We start from the raw sequence: 22977 nt of genomic DNA, 5'->3' as shown, positions 1-22977 counted from the left end.
AGATTTAATGGGGTTATTCAATAGGTGCGCTTCAACTCTTTTCCGATAGGGAGGGCGAACGACGCAATATTTTTTATTTTTCGCTTGTCATTTGTAAACTTCATTAGTATACATTTCATCATGGAACGCTACACACTTGAGCAACGATTGCAAATCGTGCAAATTTTTTATGAAAATAATCGTTCTGTTGCTGCTACTTTAAGAGCATTACGGCCATTTTACGGTCCATTTAACAAACCCTCCCGTTTTGGGGTTATGTGAAGTCATTGGTCTACAGTAACAAGCTGGCGACGATTTGTGAGCTCAGAGCCAATATTGAACGCGAAATTGCTGGAATTTCGGCCGATTTATGCAAAAGAGTGGTCGAAAATTGGGTTCAACGATTGGACTTCGTAAAACGTGCACGCAGTGGTCATGCAAAAGAAATCGAATTTCATACTTAAATGTATATGTTCAAACTCGATAATAAAAAAAAAATTAGTTAAAAAAGTCAAACCGTTTGTGTTTTATTCAAAAAAGCTCAAAAGTTGAAGCGCTCTTACTGAAAACCCCTATATTAGGAGCTCTTACGGTGGCAACGCCGATCAATTTGTTTTGACAAGCGGACTTTTCGTTTTCTGTTTGGGTAATGACTTTTATACATATGTGTTTGTAGTCGTCGTTAACGTCAAAACTTCTACCAGTGGGATGGTCGGTACGAATATTTCATACTCAAATTTTTTTAAGGGTAGCTATTGTACTATTGACTAATTGTTCTGTTTAAATAAAGTGTTATCGACAATATAAAAACAATTGGAGATGTAGAAGTATGATGAGACTCAGGTTTTGCTGAAGTCAATAAAAGCACCGCGCCTCGGGTTGGCGGCGGCAGCGTTGTGTATATACTGCCATGAAAATGCGACAAATGGTAAAATAAAAATAATAAAGAAGTACTTGCATTTATACATTTTAAATTTGGAACATTAGCCAAAGGATATACTAAATATAGTAGACGTTTCCTGGAAATTTAATATAAGGTGTGCAATAAATGGCGAATTGTGTGGCGAATAGAATTATTGGTATATCTTAAAATATTCCTTATCAAAATGAATCAAGTGTGCGACTCGAAGAAAGTAATATGTACGAGTACATCACATAATTTACAACCACTCCTTCTGAAATGTATGATTTTATATGACTACAGGAATCGTGCGTCAATGCATAACTATAAGATCAACGCATCTTCAATAAACGTTCAATTGCAATAACTTGGGTGTACATTTCGAATTGAAAAGAGTTATCAGTTCTAATATGCAAGCAAAAAAGCGTTATATTCTGGTATTTGTGTCATGTGCATTTCTCGCATATTGCTATTTTGGTGGTTACCGTCTCAAAAACGGTAATGCCTCTCATCGTAATCTTCAGGTAGTAGATTCAATTACTCGCGTTCGTCTCCTTGAAAAATTACCCAGTTATAAAACTAAAGAAATGGAACGCATGCTGCAGGGTATCGATGAAACTGACAAATCAACTCCGCGAAGTGAGAATAATGACAGATCAGCACAAGAATCGAGAAACACGCGATCTTGTCGGATGGAAAGCTGTTTTGACTTCACCAAATGCTATGGAGAATTTCTAGTATATGTTTATCCACCAGAGCCGTTGAATTCCTTAGGTGCGGCTCCTCCTATATCCGCTAATTACCAAAAGATTTTATCCGCAATTCGAGAGTCGAGATATTATACATTTCAACCGGATCGTGCGTGCCTGTTTGTGCTATCTATTGACACACTTGATCGAGATTCTTTGTCGAATGATTACGTGCGAAATGTTCCATCGAGACTTGCACGCCTACCTTACTGGAACAATGGCAGAAACCATTTAATATTCAATTTGTATTCTGGAACGTGGCCCGACTACGCTGAGGATTCTCTTGGCTTCGACCCAGGTGAAGCTATTCTTGCAAAAGCTAGCATGAGTGTACTTCATATTCGTCCTAATTTCGATATAAGCATACCGCTGTTCCATAAACAATTTCCACTTCGTGCGGGCGGATCTGGCTTAGTTCAAACAAACAACTTTCCAGCAAATAAAAAATATTTATTAGCCTTTAAGGGAAAAAGGTAAGTGATGTAATTTTTATCGTGCTCAAATAAAAATAAGATTTAAAGTATTTTTATATGTATTCAGGAGGTCGAGTAATGCCCTGTGCATTTGCAAAATCCTAATTTTTTACATCTAATAATTGGAGGTACTGTTAACCATAAAAAAATGGTCCTAGGCCTCATTCAGTGAATGTACACACTTACGCAACATTACATAAAAAAGCCAGCTGAAAGGATATATAACTGGTTCAATGTGAAATTGTATGTAGATGTTATATTCTAATTCTAACCGACACATTTCGGATTTGGCGTCATCCCTTGGCACTTTAAAACCTCACATATATCCTCTCTGAATGGTTGACTGAGTTCATTGCCTTTGACCACTGCCATTGGCGCGGTATTTAATGTGAGTTGAGCAGAATATACTTAAACTCCAGGCGATGAGTATCCATTCTTTTAACTAAATTCTGATTAATATTTCATGCATCTATTGTTTCAGTCAGGCTCGGTTATTCTTAAACATGCTATTTCTATGCTATTTATTATTCTCTCCTGTCGGGTAATATCACTTAGGGTAAAGAATCGAGGATCGTTTTGCTCTCGAATTTTATTGCAATTAGTTTTAAGTAGAGAGAATTATTCCTTATATGACTTTGCTACGAAGAATTTGTGTTCATATCCACACTGTGCGCAATTACAAAAATAAAATTAAGTATTGAAAATATGCACTTGAGTTCATACAATTAAGTCATTTACATCTTTTTACGTCATCTCTTTACAATAGTCGCAATATTTTTCTTGCTAAATTTTTGTAATTTTGCTTTATAAAAACACAGTTATTCTACGACAAAATCCTTTTTGAACAACGTTCCAAACATTTACATACAATATAAAATTCACAAAAAATGTAATGCGTTCGAAATCACATAGATTTATGTCACTATATATGTATGTATATGTCATTATATATATATATAAAAAATTTAACAAATAGTCAAAAAATCTTTCAACTTTTTAATCAGAATTAAACAAACCATTAACGCGTTCGAAATCACATAGATTTGTGGCACTTCTTTTGCATACAATGTAGGAAATTTTTTTCCATGTTCACCATACATATATATATATATATAATTGGCGCGTACACCCTTTTTGGGTGTTTGGCCGAGCTTCTCCTCCTTTTTGTGGCGTGCGACTTGATGGTCCAAAAATGCAGGGATCTGCAGTATTTGTACATATTCGAAATTCTTCCAATTTTAGCAACGGAAATATTGCGAATATTGTAAAAAAATAAAGTGACTTTATTATGTGAGCATAAGTGTACATACATAGCTACACGTCTTTTTATAAACATTGAAAAATGTAGTTTAGCCAAAGGTTATCAGCGCAATGGCCATTAAACCAACTGAATTTATTACAGTTTTACTTATTTCATACCCAGATTCGGACAACAAGACAAAAACGGTTTAAAGCTTCTTGATCCATTTAAACGAATGTTCATTAGTCTTCATTCCTAATAGAATCCACAGAGTAAGGAAGTAATCGATGAATGAAGTAATAACTTTTCGCTTAATACTCTTATATGCTAAGAAAAAAACTACGAACAAGGGCGTGTTGGCTTCAAGTTTGGCGGAATTCATTCATGCACATACATTTTTAAAAAGAACCTGAAGCGAAAGTTAGAAATGGTAGTGTAAGAGTATATTAGAAGTTTAAGAGGTGAGGTTTTCACAAGTTTGTCGGTTGTTGCAACACAAATCATTTGATGAGTTATGGTGAAATCCTTATTTCCCTTTAATCTAAATGCGAGACTACATACATATTTACTGAGAATTGTATCACGTTAACATTCTTCATGTATTTTTGTAAACTTAAAAATTTTGTTTGTTAACGCTTGCGGAATGTCGGATTTACATTATATAGGTATAAAACAAAATAATCTGTTTTTTGACATTAAAACCGATTTGAGTTTCAAAAAGTTAATTCTTTATTTACATACTTGAGATGAGAGATATGCGGCACTGTCTAAGTTCTTTAGTTTGTACTAATAATAAACTGAACTACTTCAAGAACTCAATTTCTTTAATAAAATCTTATTGGGACTAATGTGCTTACTCCAAATAACAGAAGTATAGAAATATTAACATAAATGTGCATGTATGCATATATGTAGGTGTGTATGTTTAGAAGGTACATTTATTCTTCTGCAAAAATTTTGTCGGCGAATTTGATTGTCCCACGATTATGCACTCGCATATCTCGTAGTTTTGGTAACTCGGCGCTTTGTCTTATTTTAACTGACGTGGTTAATGGTGGTTTTCTTAATCTACCCGCTAATGGCACAGCAGATTGTTGCTTGCTTTCTGCTTCTAAAGTTGTTGTTGTAGTCGTAGAAGCAAATACAGAAGATTTTATTTCAGCGGAGTTTTCAGACGTTGAAAACCTATCATCAGGTGATAAATGCATAATAGTCGATAAAGTAGAAACTTCCTTAGGCCATTTTTCACTTTGAATGCGTGTGGGCATTCCTTGAAATCGAGATCTGAACTTAACTGTTTCCTTTGTGTTACTAGTATTACTTGCTTTAGGAGTCCAATCTGTATTAAGCTCTGCTATGGTTTTGCGGTGATTTGATCTAAGAGCTGGGGTAGAGTTTGTTGTACTTGGGGATATCGAAATTGAAGCTAAATTTGATCGTTGTTCTTGGAAGCGACGTAGGAAATTGGGTGGATAGTTTGGAGGTTCTTCTGTGGAGACACTTTCTGGAGGTGTTGAGCTAAATTTTTTCCTGTTAGTTATATGTGTAGGTTGGCTTAGAGTATATTTAGGTGGTGCCGAACCAATACGAACACTAATACGTGAACCTTGCGTTATTGGTAATGATATAGACTCTTCTGCGATGTGCTCCGTTACTTCATAACCGTTTGCCTGCGTTGTCTCGTCGTAGTAGTTTTGTAGCAGCTGCGAATCATGACTTTGCTGATGACCCTGTCCAATAGTGGACGGAATTGAGAGTTCAGCTATTTGTTTTTCTGGTTTAGGTAGAGCCTCTGCCATAATACTAGTGTGCAATGAACTTAATACACTTGGTTTGCTGGACGAGAGGGAATAATCTGTATCATCATTATCAAAAATTGGTAACCAGGAATTGTATTGATGGTTCACTTCTTCGTTTGATTGCTGAGTATATTTTTCTCCCTCTGAAATATGATTTAGTAATTCATCCTCACTTTTGTGTGGTAATCGCCCTTCAGCAATTAACTCCTGTTCCTTTTCCAATTTATCCATTTGGTCGTTGCTAAGATATGTTGGCACTATTTTCTTTTTTGAAATTATAGATTTCGTGTCCAAAGTAATAGCTGGTTTTGGCAAGATCTTAACTATCTTTTTATTTGGCTGAATTTTGATAATTTTCATAGGTTTTTTTGTTGTTGGATTGCGTATGATATATTTTACTCTGGTAGTTTCCGAAGGCAAATAATCGAGTATTTTATTTGGCAACACTGAGTGTGCAGTAGGCACAAGATCGGAGAACATGTGCTTCATGGCATGCGCTCTGGTAGCCATGTCATTTACTAAGTTGTCCATGTGCATTTGCTTCCACATAAATCGACGTTGTAGCCTAACAAGTAAGGTATATATATCAGAGTATTTCATCACACATATGTACCTATATCCATGTATATACAATTATGTGCATACGCATATAAAAATATACACAATTTACCTCGTTTCTTTGCCACTAGTGATCTTCCGACAGCTAAGCAAACAAAAAATAAAAAGTAGATATCGCAGTTGTTTGTTCTGCAATGAAATATTCCAAATAATTTGCTGAGAATAAAACGTAGCTAAGGAATTCAAATATATATGTACATATGTATATTCATTTTGATATCTACTCGTATCACACTATTTACCAAACACTTGCTTAAAAAAATATCCATTTTATTCAACGCTTCTCCTCCAACTGTTGTTTGCGCTTTAGCAATTTCTGCAACATTAATTTTTAGCCTATTGGTTACAATTCAATTTATAGAGCCTAATATTTTCCACCACCATTTGCGATTGACTTTCGTTAAATCTTCGAGACGGTGCATGGTACAATCTTTCAAGGCAATAAACTGCATTGAACTGCGCTGTAAAGGCGAATGGACGTTTGCGCACAATTTAGGTTCGGATGAATGCACATTTGTTTAGATATGAATCATGTGAAGCTTCAGATTGTGAAACAAGTCAATTTGTGCTTGTAAAATGTAACAAATCGTAACGTGAATTTTTCTATTTTGAATTTTATTTTATTTTTGTATGTCTTACATTGAGGCCTTCCTTTTTCCGCATCACATTCGTTGGTAATTTAATGGTATTTAACTTTCTTCCACATCGTGCAAAATTCCTATATGTTGGTTTATTAATTTTTTTGAACTTTGAACATATAATATTTTCAAAATTTTTTTTTTTTTTTTATTTATATAAGCTTATACAATGTAAATTTACATATGTACAACCTAAAAACAAAATTTAAATACATAGTTTGTATTCAACAAAAGTAAAATACAAAATTATGATTAAGTGAGCACGAAGAATAAAACAAATCAGAAAGCTGATTGATCTGTCGTTCTAATAAATACGAGGTGTTTTCAAAAAATAAGTCAAATTTTCAAATTTCAAGGACAACTTTCGATTATTATTTTTTTTATTTACACTCGACTCGCTGTTATGTTCACAGTTGGGGCAATATAGCATATTTAGTTTGTTTGTGAGGCATAAATAAGATAACTGTTTTGCGTGTTCGGCGATTTTCTGCTATCGAAAAAAATGTATCAAAGAAGTTGCATCAAATTTTATGTAAAAAAATAGCCCGCGAAATTTGAAAATTCGCCTTATTTTTTAACACACCTCGTACATACTGTGAATTACAAATGTGAATTATTTTTGAACCATATTTCTTTACTGCAACTGCATTTATTACTTTTTTAATGAGTTCCATGCAGTTTAGTTAGACAACAATTTTCTTCGTAATCAACCATATTATCAAGATCAGTAGATCCATATCCAACCTATAGAAATGGTTCAGGGTAGGCCTGTTTTTTGTAACAAATTTGTGCGTTTCAGGAAGCTTCATCCATTTTGGATATTAATTTAATTGACTTTTTTGCAGATATGTACATGGAATTGGCTCTGAGACACGCAACTCATTATTTCATTTGCACAATGGACGCGACATTATTCTGGTCACTACGTGTCGACATGGAAAAAGTTGGCGGGAACTTCAAGACGGCAGATGCGATGAAGACAATCGCGAATATGACAAGTATGTTGAGTTGTAAAATTGCATTTAATCATTCCAAATTCAAATTTGTATCGAATATATGAATTATATCCTATAACTTATGTGTTGCACATTTCGATTTGAAAACCATTGGTTTTACGAGTTTAAAATACTCCGTTTTATTTAATTTTTAGATATGACTATGAGACTTTATTGCAAAACTCGACGTTTTGTTTAGTGCCCCGTGGAAGACGATTGGGATCATTTCGGTAAGCATTGCAAACTAATAGTTTTCATTTGAAACTAGAAGTTTTGAAATTTCGTTTCATTTTTCATTGCTTGAGTACATGTAACAATGTTCGCCTGATGCTTTCAGTTCTCAGCGAACTTTATGAAAGAATGAACGGGTAACGGGTACGCTTAAGAAATGAGAAATTTCTAAGTAGGGGTGATTTGCATATATAGCGACGATAACGGCACGTCTCTTCATTTCTTGAGTGAAGTTGTAGTTGTTCCTTAGTGCGCGAAAATCGTTAATACGGACTAAATGCGTGTACATAATAAAATAATACCTATATGCACCATCTCGAAGACAATGAGAAAGACTACAATAAGCATTAATCTTGTCAAGCGACTGATAGTTGTTTATTGCTAATCTCGCATTTTTTTTAATTTGCTTGTTCTTCTTATACAGCTACATACCATATGTGTCTTTCCCTTTGCCAGTTATCACGACAAATGCTCATTTGTTCGATTTTATTGATTTTCTTAAAGGTTTCTAGAAGCGCTACAGGCAGGTTGTATTCCTGTTTTGCTTTCGAATAGCTGGGTGCTACCTTTTGAGTCCAAGATCGATTGGAAAGAAGCTGTCGTGTGGGCCGACGAAAGATTATTGCTACAGGTGGGTGTCCAACAAAACGTCTGATTTTTTAGTATATTTTTTAGGCTTACCGAAGCAATGTGTGTTGTGTTTAACAACTTATACAGAAGTTTAAACGCAGTATAATTGAGTAAATATGCATGTGCATAGTCTTTAGTTTATAGATTTAAGTTAAATTGTAGTTTACTGATATATTTCCAAAAATAATAACAAGCAAACTATATAAATTACATTCCTGTCACAGGTCCCCGAAGTAGTTCGCTCTATATCATTGGAACGAATTTTGGCATTACGACAGCAGACGCAAGTACTTTGGGAACGTTATTTTGGATCTATTGAAAAAATTGTCTTTACTACATTTGAGGTGAGTAGAAATGGAGTATACATATATAGCACATATAGGAATTTGATTCACAGATCACGTTCACGTTCATATTTTGTTACACTTACGTATTAGAATTACTATAGACGCACAATAATATGTAGTTCCAGAGCTTTAGGTAATAGTTAAAAAATATATGAGTCAGTAGCAGTATCCTAATCGGCTGTAGTTCTCAAGAATCTAAAATATATCAATTTATATGTCTTAGAGCACATTTTTGCCAAGAAAAAGTTTCTCATAAAAACCTAGTGCTATTATGAGTCGGCATAAAATGGAAAGTACCTAAATTTGTAGGAAAAAAATCAATTAAAAATACCATTGGTAGATATTTGAGCATGCTTTACGAAAATATTGTACCACTTGCGGGAAAAATCAAAATGCACACTTCCAATCCATGGACATATATCTAAAGCGCAAATCCATTTGTCGCAATTTTAATTGAGAACGATTCCGTAAGTGTTTATCTAATTACAAAATACTTCATCTTGTCGCTACATTCCCAGATATATTCGTTTCGCTTCTTTGCTTATTTTAGAGAACGAATGGCTGACAAGTTCGTTAGCTATTGCATGCTCTTAAAAATATTGTACTGGAGCGTTCGAGTTTTGCAGCTGGTACTATCGCCTTCTTCGGTATTGAAAATACCGATTATTTCAGTATTTATGTTTCAGAAGCATTTTACTCCTACCAGCCTATTATTATTTTGTTTTAAAGTTTCCAGTTTCCCTAGATCCCCGCTATAAAAAAAACAGTATCAGACAATAGGAAGCACAATAAGTAAAAAATCAAAAAATTTTTAACCGTTTTAAATGCATATTTAATGTAAGTTAAAAGTTTTAAATTACATTTAGTTTTGTACATTACATTTGGTAACAACGTATATAGTTACAAATTTTAAGTATCCTGGTGACATGTGATTTCTATGTACTATTGTGTAGAACACTCTCAAGTAGCTCTGAGTTTATCATAGTTTTACGATAAGCCTCGCACTTTGGTTGTTGACCAACTGACTGGTTGAAAATTGCTGATATATTGTGCTGAGTATAAAGTCCTTGGCTTAAAGTTGAGGATATGTTTAAATGCACATAGGAAATTTAAAAGTTTATTTAACTTTTGTCTGTGCTAGTCTTGACTGTACTATGTGTATAGCTGAGTTGATTCTCTGTAACGCCTAATGGCGAATTACGCATTCTAGTTTTTGCACGTTTAAAAAAGTAGTGAGAAGAGGCTCCTTACGCCAGTTGAACCGACTCCTGAACCGAGGGTAAAACCGCTGCCGGTGGAACGGTGCCTTGTTGCGTGACTGGAAATGTTTGAACGAACACGGTCGTAGCTGGCAACATCCTGAACAATAAAATAAAAAAGGAAATTAGTGTGATTAATAGTCATTAATCCAAAATCGAGCTAATTTACTGGTCGATCAGAAATTCTAAATGTTGACAGTGGCTGCAGATGTGGCACTTGTCACAAGTGCTGTAAATCGACAAGATTCTCACCTCTTTGTCGGCATTCGCCAAAACGCTGCGCATTGAATCAGCAACTGGCCATTTCTTCTTCATTACTAGATTCTGGGGCGGATCATGTACAGCGCCTGCATCTACTGACCATATGGTAACCGTAGCGCCCGCGTTTATTTTTGCTCCACGTGAAAATTTGAAAGCTAATTCCTCGTCGCCAGCAATGCGAGTTAGCTGCCAGCCGGTTAAATGTATTTCTTCGTTGCCCTTGTTATGCAGCTTAATGTATCGTCCTTCGCTATCTGCGTCGACAATCTGTAAATCCCCTTTAGCGGCGGAGTTAACGGAAAATTCGGATAAATTGCGATCTTCGGACTCATCAATAACGGTACGACGGCGCTTGACTGCACTTGCGTTGCCACCACCTGGTGTTGCAGAACGGCGACCGCTAGGGGTTACACGTCCAGAACGTGAGGTAGAACTAACTGATAAATGAGTGCCATTCGAATACCCTGAGTCGGCATTGGTGCTAGTGCCAGGACGGTTGGGAGATGAAATATTCAATCGGCGCTCTTCTCCGCACAATAGTTTGTCATAAGCGGCAATTTCGAGATCTAATGAGACCTTGATGTCCATCAAATCTTGATATTCTTGAAGTTGGTGGGCCATTTCGTTTCGCATTCGTTGAAGTTCGGCTTCCAAAGAAGCTATGTACTGATTATGACGGGCGCGTTCACTATCTAGGAGGTTTTCTAATTCACGTATGCGTGTCTAAAAGAATATCAAAATTTTTTAGATAAAGTTCCAGAAATATTAGTGAGTAAATAAAAAATCTTACATTCAATCCGGCATTGGTATTCTCTAGATCTTGGATTTTAGCGTTAAGTCCGTCAATTTTCGTGCGCATAATGCGAACCTCTTCAGTGGCATGTGCCGATGAGTTGGCCGCTCGGTTTGCGGCAGCTTGAAGATTTTTGATTTCATTGTCGTACAGCAATTCAATTTCTTCACGATTAGCACGCATTTGGGTTTCATACTGATCACGCAATTCTTGTAGAGATTGTTGTAATTTAGCCTCGTATTGCTTGGATAAGCGGCCGTCGATTTCACTGATTTCAATTTGACGCCGTGACCGTGTTTCAGTGAGTTCCCGGCTGTGGACCTGGTCTTTGAAACTAAGTTCCTCACGAAGACTTTGGTTCTGGTTCTCCAAATCGACGCGAGCCAACGTCTCAGCTTCAAGTTGTTTGCGTAGATCTTCAAGCATCTTGCGCAGGCGTTCATTTTCAAGCGTAAGATCTTTAGCCAGATCATCGGCTTTCTTGCGATCAGCCAATGCTTGGTTGTACTTGCCGTTAACTTCATTATAACGAGATTCATATACACGCGCACTGTTCTCTGCGATGGCGCACTCCTTTGTTTTTTTGTCTAGCCTGTTTTTTAACAAAGCAAAAATATGATATAATTTAGATTATTGGTAAAAAAGTAAATGAAGAATGAGATCAAAAATATATTGAAAGAAAATACGCTAATTACAATAAAAATACATATGCATATGTATGTATATATGTATATCGGCGTATACCTACTAGCGAATTCAAACGAGTTAGAGGAGTATACGAAAATTACTAAATATGTATGTACATGAATGACATCATCGCACGAATGTATATTTGTACATATGGATACATGTAAATACATATATTAGGTGCAAGGCTTGTTAAATTAATATTTCCTTAATTCAATATTAATTCTGATTTTAGGCAATGCTAATTAAATTTCATTTATTTGAAAACTTCTCTTGCAAAAATACAATTACAAATTTCCCTTTATCCCCTATAGATAATCGTAATTGATAAGAGATAAAATAGATAATATCCAAAGGGGGTTTATCCCAAATGATTAAAGGTCCAGGCCTCTCATAAGTAAAATTAAAATGTTAGACTTTATTTTTAAACCTTCGGCTAATGAATCGTCGATGTGGAAAACGTGAGCACTTTGACCACGTCAAAATAAGTGAGGACCGAGCGAGAAAGTCTGACAAGCGAAAGAATGTGATGTGAGAGAATTGTTAAAAATACCTAATGGGAATATCATTTGGCCTCAATGAGAACCTGTTGTTAATAGTCTCTTTTTTGTTTTTATCATTTTTTTTTTCGAATATACATGAGTGTTATTAATAAGCAATACAAAGTAAGTTGAAAAAAAAACGCTAGCGGAGCGATATAGCTATATGCACATACATATATGTATATGGCGTTTATATACAAATAAAATATGTGAGTTGCTCCAAGGTTGCGAACGTGAAATTGTCACAAAAATGCCAGAGAGTTACTAATCTTTAGAAATATCAGAGGTGTTGCTATTATTTCCGTGCTTTTATTGACTTATTTCAACATATGCGCATACATATGTAGTCATGTTTGTTCGTATGCTGGTTTTATGCTGGCATAGTTGTGTGCTTATGCTCCAAACATTCGATTTGGTGTGCTTGTAATAGGCTTTATTTTTGGCAAAATGACATCACGCTAACTCTGGGCTCATAATACAATATATGCACATTTGTATGTATCTAAAGGGGAAAATACCTTCATAGGCGCTTAATTTATTGTTATTTTCTATTCCCGCCGTGGCGTTTGATTATGCACAAAGCCTATGTATGTGTACAAGTGTTTACAAACTAATTCGGTTAAAGCTTAAACGGGTTTGCTGAATTTCTTTGCAACTGCAGAAATAAATATATATATGTTAATGTATATATGTGTAATGTGTATACGCATTAATTTGATATGTAAACAACAACAGCAACATCAACAACAATGAACAAATTACTCTTTTTCTCTCGTATCTTTCGACGTACTTCGTACGTATGTATGTATGCATATAAATTTGTATATACTCTAAATGACATCATTCATTATCATATTTGCGTTTGCTGCCATGTGCTGTTAAAACACTGAGTATAAAAACTATGAAAGACAACAAATTCACTATGACATCATTGATTTAATGCGTCTTCACACTTCATACTAACTATATATGCACTAAAACCTTCTTCTGTGTGAGTTTATACAAAATGATATTGGTTGATAGACAATGTTCCCTTTGACTAGTTTTTTTTTATATTTTATTTCATTGTTTACCTTTGTTTAAGGTCATCATTTTCCTCCCATAACCGTTTGATATCAATCTCCAATTTGGCTTTCTCCTTGGCAGTTTCATCTAGTAGTTTGCGTGCAGCTGAGAGTTCCTTTTCATACATCGCTTTAATATTTGACACTTCACGATTGACTGTATCCTGGGCTATTTGAAGCTCCTGCGTTAATCTGTTGTTGTCATTCTCCAGATTACGCATACGATCAATATAACAAGCGAGACGATCATTTAAATGCTGTAACTCTTCCTTCTCCTGTATTCGAGTTGTGCGTGTAGGACTAGTGGCGCCAGGACTGGTGGCTCCGCCACGTGCAGACTGTCCACCTACTGGTGTGGACGTCGAGGCACGAGAAATACGGGTAGACACCGATACACGCTTTTGAGACATTTTGTTTATTTTTTATTTGTTTATCGCAAATACACAAATATAGGTATCTTTTGCGTTTTAAGCCCTAAATTGAGGCAACTAAAATCGTATCTGTAACTTTTAGGTACTTTTCTCAAAATTTAAAGTTCAATTAAATTGAGATGTTGAATGTATCCAATTTTCTTAGCACTTCTGTTCTGTTGAACTGGAAAATATCAACTGAATAGAAATGTTGAACATTCGCCACAAATGATGGAAGGCCAAAACAAAAAATGAAATCATCATCGACGAAATTAGGCGAAACAAATACTCATTTATAAACTGAGCAAAAGCTCGAGAGCCGTGACTAGTGCGCACTCACAGATGTAGTATGTAAAGTTCTCTCTGTTTAAAGAGTGTATACACGTATGTATATTTATACGTTTATGTATGTTATGTATGGATGTACATGCAAGAATGATATAAACAAGATTGCGCCCATCAGAGCGTACGTGTCGTCACGTTTGCTGAGTTGTGCAGTATTGCCAACCATTTGCTCTTCGCAATAAATTTAGTGCTTTTTTATACCGAAAATGCGAAAATTTTGAAGTTTCGTGTTTGTTTCTTTTTGCGTTTAATTTAAAGCTACCGAATGCTTCAATGCTATCACTAGTAAAATGCTTCATACATATAAAGCTCGTTTTTCGATTGAAGGCATTTCCTCGCCGGCAGAAATGCATCCACTGTTTGCAGAGCGCCTCATCCTTTGGAAATATAATATAAAAAAGCTTATATCACACGCTTTATTGAGGTTCTTACTAGCACAATTTTTCACTGCACATTTCATGTTTTCTTATTTTTCACTTATACGAGTACACTTTCACGAAATATCTTATTTTTGCGTAAATATTCACTAAAACGTTTGTTACCGTTTGTTCTTATTAACGCACATTTCAAATAAGAAACGAATATTCATAAACATCAACAATAACCGCAATCATGGGCAATGTGACCAGATCTCTGAGAAGATTTTAGTGCTAATGAAAATTTTTTTACTCTTATAAAATTTGATAATTTGAAAGTGCAAATTTAATTTTTGGCTCCATTTAAGGTTATGCAAACATATTATTTGCCCCGCTCCCAACTCTTCTTAAGATTGAAAACCTTTTTACACATTTTAAAAAGCCTTTGAATTTATTGAATGCGAATTAAAACCTTAGAGGTGTAATTGTTTCTTCCGGTCATAAATCTTTAGTGAGACATAGGACATTAAGAGTTGTATTCATTGTAAAAATAAGCCACAAACTACCAGAAAATACTAAAGAAACCATACTGACATTTTTACAAAAAGAGTACCTTATCTAGTTACATAACTTCAAATATAGCAAAAAAGCCGTTCCCTTAACAAAAGAGTCTCGTTTAAGAAAAACCTCATAAATTAAATTGTACATAAGCATGACATATTTATTTAAAAAAACGCACATTTTAAAGACAATTTGTCACGCATACAAAGTTCTTTAAGTGATTCAATAAAAATTTGTTGGGTTATTTTCTTTGAATGGGCATTTTAATGCGTTTTTATATCCAAAGCTAGGCAACACTGCAGTAGCGAGAGAGAGATTTGACTGCCGAAAGCAGAAGAACACCAACAACACCTGCACTCGCGGGCAATGCCACCAGATGTTAAAAAAAAGTAAAGCTAAATAAAACTGAGTGAATTATTTAAATAATTATTAAAAAATGCATATTTTACAAAATTATAAACATGACATTTTAATTAGAACAACTAGAAAAATGTCATGAAGAAAGAACTAAAACTCCGAGACACAAAATAATAAAAATAACAAAAAAAAAATGATAAATCGAGTTACGAAAATGGTAATCTGGCCATACTGGAGCTAAAATCACGTAACTAGTTGTCAAATTCGCTGAGCGCAAAGTAACGGGACCACGATGGGCGCCATCTCATTATTCTTTGCATCATGATGTACATGTATAAAAGGTGGTATTCACCGTCTGGCGCATCGAATGGGATAGAAAATAGCAAAACAGTTATTTGTTGTTATTCATTCATTAGTTGGGGTGGATAGTCCCAGTATGTGAATATGTACTACAGTGAAATTCCTTATAACCGGACACTCACCGTCGCAGTGTTTTTGTCCGGCTATGGGAGATGTCCGCTTATAAGGGATGAAGTCACAAAATATATACCACACATATAAATTGTATTGTATATAGTTTATTTAAGAAATTTTTGGAAGTAAAGAATATTTGCATACTTTAGTATTGCATATAAATACATATATGTACATATATCGATTAAGTAAATATATTGTACAAGTCTTTACATTTCAATACTAGTGTTTTAAAACTAAGCTTCTATACAAAGTTTTAAAATTTTGGATTATACCTTGATCAAGGGGTTGGCTAACTGCCGTTGTATTTGGCGGCAAGAAAATAATTTTTATGTTGGTTAAGTTTAGTTCCTTTGGGTGAGAAGCCGCGTTATATAAAAACAAGATCATTTTTCGATTCTGGGCTTTCATTCTTCAATTGAACTGCTGCAGCCATTCATTCATTACTTTTCGAGTCATCCATGCTTTTTTTATTAGACTTCCAATCCACTAGCAGTTTTGCGATTGGAACATGTTTATAAGATCGAGGACGGGCTGCTTTACTTATAACCAAAAGCAGCTCCTTATCTCCAGCCATGTTAGCACAGAACAAAATTGTGAGTCTTTCCTTTGATAGTGTACCGCCCGTGCATTTTTCGGATTTAAGAGCGAGGGTTTTGTCAGATAAGGCACGAAAAAAAGCCCACTTTCGTCAGCGTTCTAAATGTCTTGAGGCTTGTAACCGGTCAACAGAGATGGCAGTTTTGTCCTAAACTGTTCGACACTATCCTGGCTTACATCTGCAGCTTCACCTGATACGCATTTGAAAGTAACATTATTCCTTATTCGCCATTTGTTTAACCATCCATCTGAAGCATTAAAATTAGGTACACCCAGTTTGCCTGCAATTTCTATTGCCTTTGCTTTCCAAATGGGACCAAAAATCGGAATGTTTTGACTTCTAGCTTTAGCGAACCAATTAAAACACATCTTGTCTATTTCAGAGCCGCCTTCTTTAAGAAAGCTTCGCTTTTGATGAACATTAACTCCAGTCCCATTTAGAACGAATTTTTTCTTTATTGAACCTATTGAATATTGAACCTTTCAAAGCAAAAGAAACGTGTACCTACCATTAAATTTTTGGGCTCACTGTACTTTACATTTTTGCAATTCCACGTACTGATAATTTATCTTTTTCGAAAACATTAATAAACATAATACTTTGAGCGCAACCATTCGCATGCAACTGACTTAACAAACTGAATGGAAAACTACTCTTAATTTAAAACACAGGACTTGAATCTGTGCATACATGTTAAAAGGGGAATCACCTATTTCATTTTTATAATGAACAACAAAGCTTGCTTGTGATATTTTTGAATTTTGTCCGTTTATGAGAAATTTTTTTATGAAAATGGTTTGAAGTACTTTGTCCGCGTCCGGTTATTAGAGTGCCCGTTTATTAGGATGATATTTGTATGAAAAAATGAATGAAAAACCTGTGTACCCAAAATTTGTCCGGTTATTGGAGCTGTCCGGTTATAAGGACTGTCCGTAATGGGGAATTTCACTGTATATTGATGTATACATACCTATATATACATATACATATGTATAACTATACTGAGTAACTGAAAAATACATATGTATAGAACGAGTAAAATGTACGAAAAAGATTATCTAATGTAAAAATATGATATTAGAACGTAAATATGAAAACATTGGTTTAATATTATTTAAAGATTTCCAATAAACCCACCCGCTTTTTTTTTATTAAAGTTAAACTTCCTTAGACGCAGCTCATTTTTTTACTCTAATCCTTTGGCATTTGAATATGTGAAGAATTTTTTTAATTGGTTTGGTTTAATAGTGTTTTATTTATATTTATTATTAGGTTAAGTTATTTATATATGTATGTATATCAATTTGTGTAAGTGCCAATTATATTAAATTTTATTTATTACTTCAAATTCCTACTGCTAGTAAAAATCTCAGTTTTTTTTTACCGGGTTGTATTTCTTGTGGATAGGGCAGTCGGCCAACGTGGGCTGTACAAACTTCCCGCCATCGTATTTGATTAAGTTAATACTAAATACTTTAAGGGACCACGCCTTCCAGTTGCATACCCTGACATAGTTTTTTATAATCTGCCATTATTGAACTTGAGTTGTAAGAGGATTATAATGCTATACTCACTTTAATTTTTGCTGTAGTAGAATTGCCATTGAAATACACACAGAGTTTTTCAGTGCATTTGTCAATCAGACCAGTTTCTGACATGATAAACATCATTGATGTACATATAGTACACACCTAACATTGTATTTCCGCTGGAAGTTTTATATGTGATGTCATTATACACCCGCATATGTTAGTAATTACAGTGAAATTCCTTATAACCGGACACTCACCGTCGCAGTGTTTTTGTCCGGCTATGGGAGATGTCCGCTTATAAGGGATGAAGTCACAAAATATATACCACACAAAGAAATTTTTGGAAGTAAAGAATATTTGCATTCCTTAGTATTAACCGCCCACGCATTTTTCCGATTTAAGAGCGAGGGTTTTGTCAGGTAAGACACGAAAAAAAAGCCCACTTTCGTCTGCGTTGTAAATGTCTTGAGGCTTGTAACCGGTCAACAGAGATGGCAGTTTTGTCCTAAACTGTTCGACACCATCCTGGTTTACATCTGCAGCTTCACCAGATACGCATTTGAAAGCAACATTATTCCTTATTCGCCATTTGTTTAACCATCCATCTGAAGCATTAAAATTAGGTACACCCAGTTTGCCTGCATTTTCCATTGCCTTTGCTTTCAAAATGGGACCAGAAATCGGAATGTGTTGACTTCTAGCCTTAGCGAAACAATTAAAACACATCTTGTCTATTTCAGAGCCGCCTTCTTTAAGAAAGCTTCGCTTTTGATGAACATTAACTTCAGACTCCCATTTAGAACGAATATTTTTATTGATTTCAGCAGCTTGTGTTTTGCCAATATTGAACCTTTCAAAGCAAAAGAAACGTGTACCTACCATTAAATTTTTGGGCTCATTATACTTTACCTTTTTGCAATTCCACGTACTGATAATTTATCTTTTTCGACAACATTAATAATTTCCATTTTTTCTTTAATAGAAAGTACCTTCTTTTTCGGCGCCATATTATTACGAACTTTGAACGCAACCATTCGCATGCAACTGACTTAACAAACTGAATTAAAAACTACTCTTAATTTAAAACACAGGGTTTGAATGTGTGCATACATTTTAAAAGGGGAATCACCTATTTCATTTTTATAATGAACAACAAAGCTTGCTTGTGATATTTTTGAATTTTGTCCGTTTATGAGAAATTTTTTTATGAAAATGGTTTGAAATACTTTGTCCGCGTCCGGTTATTAGAGTGTCCGTTTATTAGGTTGATATTTGTATGAAAAAATGAATGAAAAACCAGTGTGCCCAAAATTTGTCCGGTTATTGGAGCTGTCCGGTTATAAGGACTGTCCGTAATGGGGAATTTCACTGTATATGATTCGAAACAAAATTATTTAATAAATTAGTGGCTTCAGTTGAAATTTATTGCTTATTGTGAATGGTTTACCGATTCGGTAGAACGTTTACATGTTTGAGCCTTTTTATCATGAATTAAGAATAAAGGTAATGTAGCAAAGAAGCAGTTTGAGACTTCCTCAATGGTTATTTCTTTGAGGAACCGAATTTGCTTTTGGAGTTCGATTTATATTTTTCGGTTTTGTGTAGTACAATCTTCAAAAAAAATTAAATTCGTCTTTTTTCTAATCTCAATATTAAAATAGTATATATATGTATGTGTATATATTCTTTTTTAATGCTCTATCAATTAATATTTCAACAGATAATCCGCGAACGCTTACCAGATTACCCGATTCGCAATACATTTGTATGGAACATATCGCCAGGTGCTCTTCTAACGCTTCCAACATTTGCTGATAGCTCTAGGTAAGTTCCAATATTTACTTGTAGTTGGAGTCATATTAGACGTTATTTTATCTTCAGGTATATGCCATTTTTATTGGATTCCATGGGCGTTGAGCCCCGTCACAATTATACGGCTGTCATTTATGTACAAATTGGTTCAGTATTGGGCCCAAATACTGCGTTATACAAGTTAATCAAAACTATTTCAAAAAGTCAATTCGTAGATAGGGTAAGAAAATTTTCTAAAGAAAAATATTAAACATAATACAATTCGTATACTCTTTTAAATTAATCAACAGATTCTGGTCCTGTGGGCGGCTGATCGTCCTATTCCTTCAAAGAAAAGGTGGCCTACAACCTATCACATACCATTCCATATAATAACATTAAGTGGCTCAACCATTGGAAAATCATTTCGTTCAATGAAAACTGATGCTGGTGAAAAGTTCTTTAATGGTACCATAATTTCCGTGGGAGCTCCATCTAATCAAGATCCGAAGCATATTAGAGATGAAACTTTAGATCCCTTTGATGAGCGTCCAAGCATATCACAGCGTTTTTACCCTTACCCTGAAATACAAACAGATGCGGTACTCTCTCTGGATGAAGATTCAATACTCAATACAGACGAATTGGATTTTGCTTATACAGTTTGGCGAGACTTTCCGGATCGTATTGTTGGTTATCCCGCGCGAGCCCACTTTTGGGATGATTCAAAGGTTCATAGTTTGTACAGTTACTTTTGTTGTGTGATTAATTTCAATAAACTAAATATTTCTTATTTTGTAGAATGCTTGGGGCTACACATCCAAATGGACTAATTACTATTCTATAGTTTTGACTGGAGCAGCTTTCTATCATCGATATTACAATTACTTGTACACTAATTGGCTGTCATTATTGCTTCTTAAGACTGTACAGCAATCATCCAATTGTGAAGATATCCTAATGAATTTACTGGTATCTCATGTAACGAGAAAACCACCGATTAAAGTGACACAGCGCAAAGGGTACAAGGATCGTGAAACAGGGCACTCTCCTTGGAATGATCCGGATCATTTCATACAGCGGCAAAGCTGCCTAAATACATTTGCAGCAGTTTTTGGGTGAATATATAATATTTATCATATTATAATTTAAAAATTTAATATATTTATTGACTTGCAGTTATATGCCACTGATACGTTCAAATCTACGTCTCGATCCGGTATTGTATCGAGATCCGGTGTCTAATCTACGTAAGAAGTACCGCCAAATTGAGCTGGTTGGCAGCTAGCACTACATAAGCACAAACTATAAAACTAAGCTTAAATAAATTGAGTTTATCAGCCACAAAAATTTACATACATAATTGTATTTTAAAATACATATGGAAAGCTATAAGAGTAGTTACAGGTTTACAAATCAAATGTATTTATTGCAATGATAGATGAACAGTTAAAGTTGTAGCTTGCGACTTAATGAATATAAGAATGTAATTGTAATTCCACCAGGTTTAAAGAATTGCATATGTATTTACATATGTAGATTGTGAACGAAAAAAGTGTCACAACCAAATAAATTAGTAAGGAGTTATTTGTATGTAAAATGCCATTTATGATAAGTCACAGCCACAATAATTTAGATTCTGTAATTATAATTATAAGATGTTATAAGTTAACAAGTGATGATGTTGATGACGACATGACACAGTGGTGATTACTTTAGGTCGCTATTTTTACAATATGAAAAACTATAATAATTTATAAATTTTAGTTAAATTTTTTTAATGTATATAAATATATATTGACATGTATATGTATATATATGTATGTATATAGAAGTGTATACATATATGTATATGAAAGTGTATAAATAAATTTGACACTAATCACACTCGCTTCGGCTCGTTTGCGTTAAAATCTCTTGCAAGTGGTGAATTGTGGAAGGAAGATTTAAGATTTAATTTGATTTTAAATGTAAGAATGGCGAATATATGCAGTCTGGAGGGAAAATAAATATTCTCATGAAATGGAGCTTCAACACGCCGAAAATGTAATAAATATATTCATAATACAAAAATTAAGATGCTTTCATTAATTTAAACCATTCCTAAATTTTAACTATGGCATATATGTATGTAAATTTTTAAATTCGTAGATTTCAGAAAAAATAACTAAGGTCCATCGCAAATCCTATGTCGAAGTCTTAAGCCGTTTGCCAACACACTGATCGAGCCTTATCAGTGCGGCTTCAGACGTGGTAAGTCCACCATCGACCAGATCTTCACATTACGCCAAATCCTAGAAAATACCCATGAAAAGCAAGTCGACACCCATCATCTCTTTGTAGACTATAAAGCTGCGTTCGATAGCCCGATAAGGGATTGCCTGTACGCCACCATGTCTGAGTTCGGTATACCAGCGAAGCTCATATGGCTTTGCAGAATGACGTTGAGCAACATAACCAGCTTCGTCAAGGTAGGAAGCAACCTCTCCGAGCCATTCAATACCGTTCGAGGTTTCAGACAAGGCGATCCGCTGTCATGCAACCTCTTCAACTTCGTGATTGAAGTGGTGCTTCGAAAAGCAGGTGTTCATCGTAATGACACTATTTATATAAATGTGTTCAGCTCCTTGCGTACGCCGTTGGCATTGACATTATCTCTCGCATGACTAAACTGACACTTTACAAGAAGCTCATCATACCCGTGTTGATTTACGGCGCAGAGGCATGGGTAGTGTCACAAAGCGATGCAGTCGCTCTTGGGGTGTTCGAGAGAAAAGTTCTTCGTAAGATCTTCGGTCCTGTGCGCGTTGGCGAAGGCTACCGTTCAAGAATGAACCACGAGCTGTATGAGCTCTACGCCGACATTGACATAGTTCAACGCATCGCCATCCAACGCCTGCGTTGGCTAGGGCATGTCGTGCGTATGGATGAAGAAGCTCCAGCAAAGAAGGTGTTCGAGGGAGCCGACGCAGGACCATTGCTCCGGTGGAAAGACCAGGTGGAGGAAACTCTATGCTCGCTTGGTGTACAGAATTGGAGAAGGCACGCGCGGAGGAGAGGCGCCTGGAGAGAGCTAGTAAGGTCGGCCGTAACTCTGTAACGGATTGTTATGGCCACCTAAGTAAGTAAGTAAGTCCATCGCAATTCGAGTGGTCCATGAAATGTTTTTCAAAAATTCAGTTTTCAGTTAGTAATTAATTGGCGCATGAATTAATCGAAAGAGTTTCGGCTTAATCTATCCAGCAAGTGGCGGTGGAGTGAAGAATAATATAGTTGTGTAACGAGAGGTTTTAATGATGTTTTAATGAGAAGATTTTATATGACTGGCAAGCACTTTTTGAAGA

General features: G+C 35.1%; 4 protein-coding genes across 8 annotated transcripts; 1 reads left to right on the top strand and 3 right to left on the bottom strand.

The window, feature by feature from the left end:
- Positions 1–638: 638 nt before the first annotated feature.
- On the top strand, positions 639–21525 carry LOC128868649 (exostosin-1). Of its 3 annotated transcripts, none has more exons than XM_054110964.1 (11): positions 639–907; positions 1184–2102; positions 7243–7395; positions 7548–7622; positions 8128–8254; positions 8478–8597; positions 19563–19666; positions 19724–19874; positions 19945–20364; positions 20435–20751; positions 20813–21525. In XM_054110964.1, the coding sequence occupies exons 2-11, from the start codon at positions 1291–1293 to the stop codon at positions 20919–20921; spliced, it is 2388 nt and encodes a 795-aa protein (XP_053966939.1). In that variant the 5' UTR covers positions 639–907; positions 1184–1290; the 3' UTR covers positions 20922–21525. The 3 variants fall into 3 exon arrangements, with proteins under 3 accessions (XP_053966939.1, XP_053966937.1, XP_053966938.1); XM_054110962.1 differs by having other exon boundaries at positions 967–2102; XM_054110963.1 differs by having other exon boundaries at positions 639–1119.
- Positions 4089–6488, bottom strand: LOC128868651 (uncharacterized). 3 transcript variants are annotated; one of them, XM_054110968.1, is made up of 4 exons: positions 6399–6488; positions 6002–6327; positions 5812–5932; positions 4089–5706 (listed from the first exon to the last, which is right to left on the bottom strand). In XM_054110968.1, exon 4 carries the CDS (start codon positions 5688–5690, stop codon positions 4281–4283), a length of 1410 nt encoding a protein of 469 aa, XP_053966943.1. In that variant the 5' UTR covers positions 5691–5706; positions 5812–5932; positions 6002–6327; positions 6399–6488; the 3' UTR covers positions 4089–4280. The 3 variants fall into 3 exon arrangements, with proteins under 3 accessions (XP_053966943.1, XP_053966941.1, XP_053966942.1); XM_054110966.1 differs by lacking the exon at positions 6002–6327 and having other exon boundaries at positions 5812–5888; positions 6399–6479; XM_054110967.1 differs by having other exon boundaries at positions 6002–6452.
- Positions 9409–13836, bottom strand: LOC128868650 (lamin-C). The gene is made up of 4 exons (XM_054110965.1): positions 13216–13836; positions 10911–11505; positions 10112–10843; positions 9409–9959 (listed from the first exon to the last, which is right to left on the bottom strand). Exons 1-4 carry the CDS (start codon positions 13614–13616, stop codon positions 9822–9824), a joined length of 1866 nt encoding a protein of 621 aa, XP_053966940.1. The 5' UTR covers positions 13617–13836; the 3' UTR covers positions 9409–9821.
- On the bottom strand, positions 18215–18882 carry LOC128868653 (tigger transposable element-derived protein 6-like). Its single transcript, XM_054110969.1, has 2 exons — positions 18752–18882; positions 18215–18692 (listed from the first exon to the last, which is right to left on the bottom strand). Exons 1-2 carry the CDS (start codon positions 18880–18882, stop codon positions 18215–18217), a joined length of 609 nt encoding a protein of 202 aa, XP_053966944.1.
- Positions 21526–22977: the final 1452 nt, after the last annotated feature.

This window comes from Anastrepha ludens, chromosome 6, assembly GCF_028408465.1.
Source record: "Anastrepha ludens isolate Willacy chromosome 6, idAnaLude1.1, whole genome shotgun sequence".
NCBI classification, from domain to species: Eukaryota; Metazoa; Arthropoda; class Insecta; order Diptera; family Tephritidae; genus Anastrepha; species Anastrepha ludens.
This window is presented reverse-complemented; position numbering and strand designations above follow the sequence as displayed.